This window comes from Cyprinodon tularosa, unplaced genomic scaffold (assembly GCF_016077235.1).
Source record: "Cyprinodon tularosa strain WSP-4 unplaced genomic scaffold, ASM1607723v1 ctg234, whole genome shotgun sequence".
NCBI lineage: Eukaryota > Metazoa > Chordata > Actinopteri > Cyprinodontiformes > Cyprinodontidae > Cyprinodon > Cyprinodon tularosa.
The window spans coordinates 725026-737793 of NW_024038875.1; the positions used below are offsets into that span (position 1 = coordinate 725026).

The 12768-nt window shown below is 36.5% G+C and overlaps 2 protein-coding genes across 3 annotated transcripts in view; one reads left to right on the plus strand and one right to left on the minus strand.

Annotated features, from left to right (window-relative positions):
- Window positions 1-7591, plus strand: part of LOC119784822 (synaptic vesicle glycoprotein 2A-like) — a 29993-nt gene extending 22402 nt beyond the window's left edge. Inside the window, exon 13 of one of the 2 annotated variants that reach the window (XM_038287063.1) lies at window positions 1881-2064. In XM_038287063.1, the coding sequence (XP_038142991.1) occupies window positions 1881-2064 (184 nt within the window). Of the gene's footprint in view, window positions 1-1880 lie in introns of both variants that reach the window. The other variant, XM_038287064.1, reaches the window with a different exon arrangement.
- Window positions 7592-8763: 1172 nt separating this feature from the next.
- On the minus strand, window positions 8764-10697 carry LOC119784819 (cathepsin S-like). Its single transcript, XM_038287060.1, has 8 exons — window positions 10515-10697; window positions 10168-10295; window positions 9969-10091; window positions 9728-9877; window positions 9403-9627; window positions 9160-9325; window positions 8977-9079; window positions 8764-8906 (listed from the first exon to the last, which is right to left on the minus strand). The coding sequence occupies exons 1-8, from the start codon at window positions 10549-10551 to the stop codon at window positions 8807-8809; spliced, it is 1032 nt and encodes a 343-aa protein (XP_038142988.1). The 5' UTR covers window positions 10552-10697; the 3' UTR covers window positions 8764-8806.
- Window positions 10698-12768: the final 2071 nt, after the last annotated feature.

Consider the following 12768-nt stretch of genomic DNA (forward strand, 5'->3'; position numbering starts at 1 on the left):
ATCAATGAGCGCAACTGACTGCGAGACAGAAAGCTGGTGGGGGAGTGTAAACAAACAGCCTGTCGGTAAAATGGAAAATACGTCCTTCTTAAAAATTAATGAGTGTAGAGCCTCTCCCTGCTCACATTTCAACAAAAATCCTTCCTAATCCTTCCAAAGCTGATTCCAAAGCTGAGTCAAACGAGAACTGCTTAACAGTTGTTGACATCTTCCTTGTTATGCTTTCTCCAGAGTCGCCCAGCTTTGTCGTCACATCCTCAAAACCCTGCCTACTTTGCATCCAGAAATTCAAAACACATCTCTGCGTTGTGAATGGCCCGCCAGTTTTAGGGCCTGGGGCATTGATCGAGGCTAGTGGGTTGGGCTAGTTTACTAGGCTAGTGTGTGGCACAAAAACTGTGTGTGACACATACAAATGTACCACCGTCATGTTTTGGTATCATTGACGAAGACCTTTTCTCTGTTTGCTACATTTTTACACCTCAAGTTTTTGTGGTTCGTTTTCAGAGGGCTGTAGTATAATTTGACGAGCGTCATTCATGTGTGTTTCTGCTGTGTACTGATGTCTGTAGCCCTGTTACAATGATTACTGTAAGGGGTTACAAATCGATGCTAATGTTGAAGGTTGAATCTTGTAGCGAGCTATAATCAGAGCAAGCAATTTGAGCAGGTCGGTTCAGCTGGGCCCCAGGGTTACTTATTTATTGAGGACCAAAGTTCAAAGCTTAACTACTACCATATAAAATGTGTCTTTTAAGCCTCTATCCCACTGAAAATACCGCGTTAATGCGTGATTGTCAAACATGGGTTGACCTGCTAACTATCAGCATTTGGTTCCCTTCTCATTGGCATAAAAAGCTGGGTCTATCTCCTAGCTGGCAAGCTGCATGGCCTCTGTCCCCCTACGGCTAGTGACACCACCATGCTGGGTTAGCGTTGATGATGTTACCAGTTAGACAGAAATCAAAATAGTAAACAATGGACAGCAACATGGACAGCAACATGCTCTACTATCTGTCTGAATCTGTCTTACCATTGTTGCGCCATGTTTATAGAATGTAAACAGAACTGTTTCGGCTTGTTAGATCAGACGTAGCTGGTGTGGTGCATTGACGTCAGTTCGTTGAGTTCAATGGTATCACATAATTTAGCAGGTCGACCCGGCTCTGGTGTTCCCACAGCATTCCAACCGGAGCCGATATGATTTTAACGCGGGTCGATTGCTGAGCCATTTGACCTGGGTAGACATGCATCAGTGAGTCTGTCCCACTGCAACTAAAAGCCGATTGTTTCTGGGTTTAAACATGTTTTTTGGTCAGCGGGAAAGAGGTATACTAAAGCAAAATGTTTTACCAGTAACAAGGATAATATAGCACCTTTGCCTCACAGCAAGAGGGTTCTGGGTTTGAGTCCTGGGGAACCAGGACCTTTCTGTGCGGAGTTTGCATGTTCTCCCTGTGTCTGCATGGGTTTTCTCTGGTTTCCTCCCACAGTCCAAAAACCTGCATGATTGGACATTCTCAGGAGTGAGTGTGAGTGTGTGTGGCTGTTCATCTCTGCATGTCTCTGTGTGGCCCTGTGAGTGACTAGCGGACTGTCCAGGGTGTACCCCATCTCTTGCCCTCCCCTGTGACCCATTAGGCTATAAGCAGTAACGATAATGGATGGATTATTTAAACCTATTTCTTATATTTGTAACTTCATCATCATTAGAAGTGGCAATTCTAGAGAGAAAAAGCTATTTTAGTGGATGCTTTTTATATTTTGTGCACGGTTTATTTAATATTTCATGGTGGAGACATAAAATGTTCTCCAATTCTTGAATGACCCATATCCCCCCTATTTTGAAACTATAACCACCATTTTGCTCTTCTCCTCAGGACCACAGCTTTTGGCTTCTTGAACGCCCTCTGCAAACTGGCAGCTGTTCTGGGAATCAGCATCTTCCAGTCATTTGTGGGCATCACCAAAGCCGTCCCCATCATATTCGCTGCCGGCGCACTCGCTGCCGGTAGTTTCCTCGCCACAAAGCTGCCTGAGACCAGAGGCCAAGTATTGCAGTAAGACAGACGACCAGCACTGGGCAGCAGAGTTCAGTTGGAGTGAGTGAGGGAGTGACAGGCCTGAACATCTCTGAGAGCTTCAGCGCTGCCCGTCCTTTTCACAGCAACAGTAGAGACTGCCTTTCCCCCTATAGTAAGCCCCGAATCCTTTGAAATGTGGATTGCATCACTCAGTGTCAGATATTGCAGAAAAGCTAATAATTTTTGAAAATCTGTACCATTGCAGCATAGTTACAGCTGCTCTGTCAGGTATGATACAATTGTAGTCCTACAGTAGTGGTTATGTGGTCCAAATGGAAACATTCAATTTATATTAAAATGTATTAATGGTGGAATAGTAGAAGAAATTGAATTCATTTCTGGGGGAAAGATTGTAAAAAGGTAAGATTGCAGTCTTCTTCTTTACTCATGTGTCTTAATCTCCGTAGGCTAACAGAGCTGTTAATTATTTTAGTGACTTGTTCAGTTCATCACTGCCAGACCACCTTACCAGAGAGCTGATGTTACCAACCAAAACTTACAAAACAATCCCTGAAAAGCTGATTTACTCAGACAGGTGAAGATGCATTTCACAGGATTCTTTGTTGCACATGGGAGTAGTTGGATCCAGTTCTTCAGTGTTAAACCAATGTTTACCCTCTCTGTTGTGTGACAGTTTGTGGATGTTTAATGGGTGAGACAGGGGAACGTCTTTGGGATGAATTTGGGTCAAATATCAGCGTGTGAGAGGAAACCATATTGTGCTTTTTTTTTGTCTCTATTAGTTATTTGCTTGCATAACAGGGGGTGAATTGGAAACCTATGAAGTGAAATCTTTTTTTTCAGGTGAAAATGTTTTGGGGTTACCTTCACAAAAGTATATGTAAGAATACGATCATATTGATTTTCTTATTTTTATGTCAGTTTTTGTATTTGGATCCTTTTTTGATATTTAGCAACAGAATGTTTACATATTTAAAAAAAAATTTTCTTTATGTCGAAAAATAAACACAAGTCATGCAGTTGGTCAGGTTTTTCTGCCCTCTAGTGTCCAGATAGAAAACTACATAGATTGTAAACAGACATAGACGTTACCTTAAAGTTGTACTGTTTTGATACTATTCGATCCCTTGAACTATCATGATTTGGATGTTCCCAATCATGATAGGGATTGGAATGTTCCAGTTCAGAATGAAAAGTTTTCACTACAACCGCTATATATGTTTGTTCTGCTGCACAGCCTAAAGGATATTGCAAATGTGTTTGATCTGGTTAGCTTAAACAAAATTAATTCGTTTTTATTTAAGACAACAAGTGGTTAAGGAGACTGCTATATTGTGCTGAAATATCATTTGAAACAACCATTGCTTTACTACATTCTTAAATATATATGATAATTATGATTTCTGTAGCTATGAGTGTGGAATCAGACCTGTAACATATGACTCCACGCATACAGCTACAGTCTTTAAAACATACTTTTTGACCCTACTTCTGACAAATATGCAAAGAAGTTTGCTGAAGTGCTAGGCTAATGTGCTGTGCCTAGTGCTGTAACTCATGGACAATTTGGCTCATAATAACGTCATGGGTGCACGCTTGACTGGAATTACATTTAATTGTGGTTTTGAGTGGAGTGTGCATTAGAAAAATGTAAAAAAGTCTAATTCCTGCTTCATATACGTATCAATTTGCTTTGAACATAATCAGTAGTGTTTCCTCTGCTTTCTTTGCATCTTTCTCCTTCATTAATAGTTGTCTGGGTATATGTAGTTCAGAGAAGGCCATGTGACACAGACCTGCTCTGCACTGGCCAATACCGTCTCCATTTCAGTGTGAGCATCATTGCAATGGTTGAAAAATGCTTGTAATTTTAGGCAAAACAGAAAAGCAACTTGATTAGAAACCTAAACTGTTATTTAGAATTAGTTTGAGTCCACCTTTATCATGATATAACTTAATTCCAGCTAGATTCACAAATGGGACCGAAAATGAAAAAAGTTGTGCATCAGATAACAATTTTAAGGGGTCCATTTTTCTTTAAAAGTTTATTTGGTAGCGACCGACACACATCCACATAGACAAACTGAACAAAATAGCAGTCCAATGTTTGCATCATAGTGCAATAGCAACAGCTATTTTGCAGCACTTTTCCATAGATGGGCTTTTAAAAAGAACCTCTAAAAATTAAAGCAATAGTCATTTAGATAAAATGAAACAACGTGATATTGACAACATCTACAAACAAACAGTAAAACATAAAAACATCAAAAATGGATACAGTTCTGTTTTTGATATAACCAGAATTTTGTTTGGTTTTGAACATACTGAAACTGGTTACAGTCTTTAAATCAACAGGAAGTAAGTTCAAAACTGCAGATCCTCTCACGGACAGGTCACTTTGAGCAAAAGTGGTTCTTCGAAAGGGGATCTTACAATTTGCATTGGAAACCACTCTAGTGGATTGTGCAATATCTGTATGCAATTGCTTAATGGTGTAGGTGCATATCCATTTAGACACTTAAAGATAAATTTTAAGAGGTTATTATTTGTAAAATTAGGAAAGTCCAAAATGCCAAATTGAGCCAAAACGCATCACTGACCAAAATGATTACTTACTATACTGCACCCCAACTTAATACTTTTAACACTTTAAATACATAGTAGATTATTCTCATTATAGTTTCTGTGTATAATTTCTCTAAAGTTTTACTTTACATGTGCTGACAATCACTGAGTGTAAGATTTTGACCTAAAAACATCCCCTTAACTGTGTACATGTGTTTACAAGTAGCGTACTGTTATTTTATAGTCGTGGATGGGTTATTATTAAATATGTTACAGAATAAGTTGATGATTTTTAAAAAAATAAGTTGTTTACAAATAGGAAAATATTTCTATTAGAAATAAATATCAGTAATTAGTTCAACATATTTGTTTATCCTACGCATTTTTTTAAAGTTAGAAAAAAGGATAAATTCATAAATCAGATTTTAAATTGCTCTATTTTTTCTATACTATATATAGTTGTATTAATATATCAAAGTATTTAATTGCATACTTCTCAGAAGAGTTGATAACCTGAAACCAAACCAATCACACATAACATTGGAATAAATTTTAAAATTTAGGGATAAAACAAACAAAAAAAAAAACTAAAACATAGGTCTATAATAAAATTCAACCTTATAGAATTTTGGATGAAAATCCTATAAAAACACTTCTGTTAGTCTAATGCAGCATTTTACATTTGGGAAAAAATATCTTATTGGAAGTGCAAGGAGGCCAGAGTTACAGTTATTTAATCTTTAACATATTAAAATGTTAACAAAACGTAGGAGTTTATTTACAATCTAGCATGTGCAATGTAACATCTAGTTAACACAGAAAGATGTAAAAGCAGCAGTTTTACCTAAATGAGTCAGATAAATAGTCATTAAGTTGTTAGAGATGCAGTTATGGCTTTTTATACAGCTTCTGCACAACCCATTATAAACTGCTGTTCGTCCATAACTTGGTCAAAACATTTTGCAAACAAAATTTTTTATGTTTGATGTTTAATTTTCTTTAGGGAACTAAATTTTCTGATTAGAAGCCAACAGTAAAAACAAAAAAATGTTATCCAATTTATTCAGATGAAAAATATTAAACTAAAATAAAAATCATTCACTAAACAAATACCCAGAGGTGTATGTTTTTTTCTTTCTTTTTTCTTTTCACAAATTGAAGAAAGTCTTAATAATTCTAAACAGGAACTGGCACTAGTTTTTATGTCTGGTTCCTCTGTTCAATGTTTGATTCTTGTTTTCCTGTTAATTTGTTTAATCTTAAGAAGAAAAATCAAGTCTCCTTTTGGCCTATTTTTATTTTACCACATAAAAAAGAAAAGACAATTTCCTTCCATTTCATGCTTAAATTTAAACTTTTTTAAAAATCTTCATTAGCCTACTGGTTATTGATGACAAAAATTAAGCAAGTAAACATTTCTGAACCTTTAACGTCACCAGATTTACTTTCTGTTTGTGGATGAATCTCTTTAAATCAATGTCTCCCATCATGTTGCAAAATGTCCAAATGTGTGTTTGTGTGAAACAAATGTTCCTTTTCTAAAGACTTTTCTTTCATCCCTTGGATGAAAAAAAAAAAACCCAGAATGAAAAAATATGCAGTGTAGATTTTATTTTTATTTTTTTCTTCAGACTTGAATGCTGTTTATTTCATGAGACTTGAGTCTTTGAAAGGATGAAATTGAAGCCTTACTCAAAGACATGATCTGACTACTTCTCTGTTTAAACATGTGAGAAAAGCCTACCTGAAATCGACTTTTTTAACCCATCAAACCTCCGTATTCAGCCAAGCTTGACGCATGTTTGTAGTCGTATTGTCTAATCTCTTGGACGTCCTGTATGCCAGCTGTTTTTGTCTAAAGCAAGAGAACCAGTGATTTTTATTGTTGTATGATGACATAGATCTGTTGCTTGCAGTGATTGTTGTTTATCAAAGTGGGGTTAAAGTTAGTTATTGGTGACTGTGTTCCATTTAGCTTGGGCCCAGGTTACCTCAACACACCGATATAGTTTATAAATACATATCTGGGAGGAGGTTTAGAGCACATCCAGAGTATCTAGAGGTGTATAAATAGAGAAGGCCGGGAAGAGGCAATCTTAAAGGGAGCCAAAAATGTGCATTAATTATGTAGAAAATAAATATAAGTCTGCTTGTTTGAGTTTATAGAAAAAAAGGACAGGTAAGCAATATTTTGAGTTTTCCTCAATTTTAAGGAAGGAAAATTTTCGTTTTAAACACATAGGGTTATTAGTAAAGCTCTCTGCTTACTGTCCAAAATGAAAACTTCTAATAATTTTTGGTTGTATGCATAAAATCTATGTATTTACAAATACAAAACTTTTCACCGGTTTAATTTTGGCTGTTTACAGGACCATAACACTTCCTTTGACTATGGTGATGTGTTAAAGGTGTTTTCATGGCATGATTTCTGTCTGATCGACTCCTAAGCACATACAGATGAGTTCTAAATAAATCGTTTACCCCCTACACCCCAGATAAGGATGAACCCATTCCTGTGATAATGCTTGTCTGCAGATAGTGAGAATCCTTCACTATATGTGGGACAAAAGGAGTTTCCATTTGTGTCTTTTTCATTTAGACTTTGATCGATTTATTTACTGATAAAGGCTCTTCTCTAAATGTAAGTTAATTTCTGAATTAAGTGTATCGTGTGTGGAAACTGTAAATGTTTCTATGTGAAAGTATGGAATTTGTGGGGAAAAAAAATATCAAGGAAACAATTCCAAAAAAGTTAAATATGAAAAAACAAACTATTGTGTTGTCTTTGTGTTTTGTAAATGATGAATGAAAATCTTGGTAAATATATTATGGATATTGAGATTATTTAAGTGATGATGAAAAGGTGCTGTATGTATTTTCTGTGAGAAGTGTTCATTGTGCTGGGTTTTGCCTTTTCATGGCAGTTATCCAGCTCTTTGAAGAACATTATGAATTATAATGGAAATAAATCTTTAAAAATATGTCTTGCATTTGCATTTACAAGCATTATTTTAAAGTTTGCCTTTAGACATCATCTGTTTGACACCATTTTTCTGGAACTTTATCAGTTTTATTTATATCTTCATTGTAATACCATGACACCAGCTGCATGCACAACTATTGCATTTAATTTGATCCTCCAAAGAAAGAAAGAAAAAGCCCAACTGGTCTCGCATGCCACATAGAAAAATCAGTGATCAACCAAATATCACAAACTCAAGCAGATGTTCTGAAGACCCATTACCCATTTTCTGATTCAGACGATACATTTAACCATTTGCAGTTACTTTGTTCAGAATTAAATATTCTCCGACAGCCATTTGATCCAAAAAGTGCTAAATACTTAAGTCAAAAAAAAAAAAAAAAGTGCCTTTTTCGTATGCAGGACTCAAACTTCAACATGTCCTTGTGATGTACTGGTTGGCCTATCCAGGGTTAATGCCTCTTATCCAGAGTGATAGGCGACAGGCTTCAGAGACCCTGTATGTGTGATTCAGGTATTGAAAATTGATTCCAACACTATTGTGGTAGTGAATAAAAAGTGATAAAAGTACAAGTTCCATAAAAATCAGATCCATTCAGACCAACATGACATTTTTAATAGCACGAATGTAGCTCTGCTACTCCCCAAACTTTGAGTTGAAATTTTTAATATGCACCCATCCTATAGAAATATATAATATATATATTCCCCCCCCCCTTTTTAAAAAGCCTCCAATTCCACAAAGCCTCAAAGGATTTTAGAAGTTGCTCTTCTGACCAAAATAGAACACATTCTAGTTAAAACAGTGCTTTGCAGGTCAGCATAGGGTCTGTTAGAAACTACAGTATTTCAAGCTCCTGCAAAGAACTTTTCAATTAAAAAGTTGTGTAAAAATGTCCAAGTTACAATAAGCTTTGTCTACCTTTGGACAACAGTAGATTTCATGAGCCAACTACCCAAAAAGGTGTTTTTTTCCCCAGTTAGTTTCAATTGATAATCATATTTTGGTTTAATGTCATGTTTCTAAGAATTATTGGTAGTATGAGGCAGCTGTCCCATTAAAGCGTAAAGTCTGATTCTTCAGTCACTCCATTTAACCTCCCATGGTTAATACTTGGGGGAGCTTCCCTCCAGCTACAACAATTTTTAAAATTCAAATATCTTCATATATTATTTGTGGGACAAATTTAACTTTATTGATGGAGATTATTGGTCACATAATGGGAAAACAAGCATAGAGAGCAACGCCGCACTGGTTGTTTCGATTCCGAGCCATTTTGATGTATCCTTCATCTCCGAAGTGCTCACCCCAACTGTAAATAAGACAAGTTAGAAACAAGCCAAGTATTGTTGGATGAGAATCGAAACAAACTTCCTACTTACCTGTTTTTGATCAGCCAGTAGTCCTCTCCATTTTCAGTACCATATCCCACTGCTAGCATTCCATGGTTTACGTTGTGAGAGCATGAATGGTCTTTATATATTCCTGTTGGGCCAACAGAGATTGTTGCTTTGCAGCCTCTTTTAATTACCTTTCTTTATGGGAATAGCTGTGATCAGACTTACCATGACGGTAAAAATGAAATTTTGGGCTGGAAGCGTCAATTGCAACAGAAATTGGGCCAATGTGTGCAAGGCCCACTTTCAAGGCAAACTCATCCCCTTTTGGCAAGAAGCCATACGCTGAGCAGTTTGCGGCCCGGTATGTTGGATTATACTTGCACTGACCTGGCTGAAAAGGTTAGGAAGAGACTTTAAGGATATTTTCTGGCGCGTCTGATCACAGGGCCATTAGATGAGGTCACTTACTTTACCAATGTAGGGATAAGCTGCATCAGAGTCAATACCCTGGTTGTTAATAACATACTGGAAGGCATTTGACATGAATCCACCTCTGCAACCATAGTTGCCATATTTTGAAGAACAGTCCACAAGATTTTGAGTACTGAGGGACATTAAGATGCCTTTATTTTTCTTAAGCTGGCCCTCCAGGGCTCCAGCTGCACTAAATGCCCAGCAAGAACCACAAGAACCCTAAAAGATATCAGTGGTTACAGGAGGCAATGGTGGGAACACCCACAGACCTTTTTTGTTGTTTTAAATCAAGGATTTATTAAATCAAGGCTGAGCTTACCTGTGCTTTTACTGGTGTTACTAGCCCTTCTTCTCTCCAATCCAAAGATTCTGGTAGAGATCTGTTAATTTTGAGGAATTCATAGGGGACCCTCTCAAGCTCCGATGGTACAATGGTCCCTGCAAGAGATGACGTGACCTCCTCAAGGGTCTGAAAACAGATGGAGCATCACATGCCACTGAGGTCATTAGGATTTCAAAGACCAATCTTACCATATAATGTACTACATGAAAATACTCACCAAATCCCCCATGTGGTTCATGGCCAGCTCATAGGTATGCAAGCCCAGAGAGGTCTCCAAGTTATGGACATTTATCATTTCCAGGTTCTGCTCCCATAACCGTCTGCGACCAAGCTCTTCAACCTCAAATAAAGCATGGTAAACTTCAACAATTACAGAGTTTAGGAACTATTTGCTTAGGTTGCAGACCTCCGTTTACCTGATGAGCATACAGTTTGTTATGCGTCGTCTTCCACATCTCCCAGTGCGGATCCAAATTTGATCTTATAGCAGCCACTTCAATGCCACATAGCACTGTGAAAAGCAGGCTCTGAAACATGGTGAGAGCTAACAAAAAGGTAAATAAAAAGGAGGCTTGCTAACTTATTCTGCTTCAGCAAGAGGACACGGTTGCAATTGTTTCAGAGATGTCAATGTGAACATAAAAGAAAATAATTTATATTAACTTGACAAAAATATGGGAAACTTTCATGCACGTGTAAAGTAAAAGACTAATTACTTTAGAAGTCAAAATTCTCCTCAGTGACAGATTCAACCATCACCCACCTGTATAGCTGTTCAGTGCAGAAATCACACTCAGCATTTTTTTCCAGCTTTATCAGCATATATTTATGCCATGCCTGCTACACACCTGCAACTAATGAGACATTCGACTTTTTATTTTGTCCACTTGGGGGCAGCAATAACAAGCCATAAACAGCCCTGATTAAATATGGGAGACAGAGCAAGATGAGATGGAGGTATGCTTTTCTTTTTTCTATAAGCCCATGATGCTGTGCAAGACATGAAAGGTGGGAATTAAAAATGTTTTTTTTTTCTCTTTATTACAAAATTTGTTTTTTTTTCAGAGATTAATATTGCACTTTAATATATGTGTGAATGGTAAACAAAGATCCATTCGTGTCATATGTTTTCATCCCTATTATAATTTACCATTTAAACAATTAAAGTAATAATAATACATAGAGTTAAGCAATGATGAATTTATATTTTAAGAGGTTGTTTATAATCTATGATCTTCATTAATGAAATAAAAAATAAACACAACAAAAAACAATAACCCCCCCCCCCCCCCCCCCCCCCCCCCAAAAAAAAAACCCAACAACAACTAATAAATACATTAAAAAAACATAAACGGACAAATCCAAGCCCCATTAGAAATAAGAAGAGAATCAATTCTGGACATAATTCTGTACAGATGAAGACCAGCTTGGGGCTGAAAATATCCAATTATGCATAAGTAGAGATGCAGATTTGTTGACCAGAAGCGCTAAAGAGTCCAAATCACATTACCAGAGGTTTACGAGGTTGACTCCTCCAATAATGATGTACTTTGAGATCTTTTTCCTCGTTGAACAGCCATTATTCTATTCAGTGATCACATCAATGCTCTGATGACACAATCAACATGTTATGTCATCACTTATCCTTCCATGTCATTTTCTTAGCCTTCCAGCTCTTGATGCTTAACTTGTTTTTAAAAGCATAACCTTTTTTTGGCATCATGTCCTCTCAGAAATGTTCAGTTTAAGGTCAGTTGTGTTCATCAAAACAGTTTTGGAGAACATGAGTACGTTTGCATTTTGTCTGACACCCTGTTAGATAGCTGAAACTCATGTCTTTGAGAAATCCAGAAAATATAGGCTGATAAAACAGTTAGGGATGTCATATTCTTTTCCTAATTATGAAAATAATTAATTAAAAGGCTCATACAACTGTTTTCTTTTGATAAACCACGGAGATTATTTCAATGATCTTTGTTTCTTTTAAAAAGAAGGTTTATCATATAAAAACTAATTGCAAAGGAAGCAGATTGAATGATCAGAGAGTGTAATCGTGGAGGAGGAGATGAGTATCCCATTAGCCACCACCCAACATGGATTGTATTTTTTCCATTTACAAGGTTAAAGAATGGGAGATAACCAGGGGTAACTACACACAACTTTGAAAATGTATTATTAGTACGATGCATATTTCTGTAGACAAAATGTAAAAGCAACACAGTCAGACACATTCTCGATGCTTCATAATTTAATAACTTAAATCCTTTCATTAGTCTTTATTTAAACTGCAGAGCTGATAATATGAGTATATATAATGTCCAATGTCATTTTATGTGACTTACTTTTTGCTTCCAGTTTATTAAAGGATTTAAGGTCATACCTTCTGCAATAGTCCCCAAGTACTTTAATTCCCCTTTCAGCACAGTCGTAGCAGGAGAAAGAGGATTTACTCACACGTAAGCAGGGATTATATCATATATTTGTTTAGGATAGGGTCAAAATTATCATTCTGGTGGTCATCTTTGAAACTCTCTAAAGGCATGGCGATGCACTGAATATGAAAGCAGAGAGAAGAAAAGCAGACTGAGGCTTTTTTCCCACCATTTTAAAGTGATAAGCACATGATGGGCAATTTACATAGGTGTACATACAGAAGCTGTTTTAGTAAACCTGAAAAATTGAGAAAGACTTTTGTGTAAAAAAGAAAACAGAGTGTGTATCAACAGCAGCTTTCTATCAATGTAACTCGGCCATCGTATCAAATGCATCTGTTCATAAAATATTCAATTTTAGTTCTGGATGTATTTTTAGGGCCTTGCTCCTGCTAGGATAGATCAGTTTAACATAATGTGTAACCTTTTAACAGGTTATCTTGCAGAATTGCACAGTACACTGGCAAAACAATCTAGAAATAAGTAAAAATGTCTTATTTTAAGTATATTGGAATGAGTATTTTTACTCTTAAAATAAGATAATTAGATAGCATGCACTTGAAATAAAACAACGCAATTGTGTTT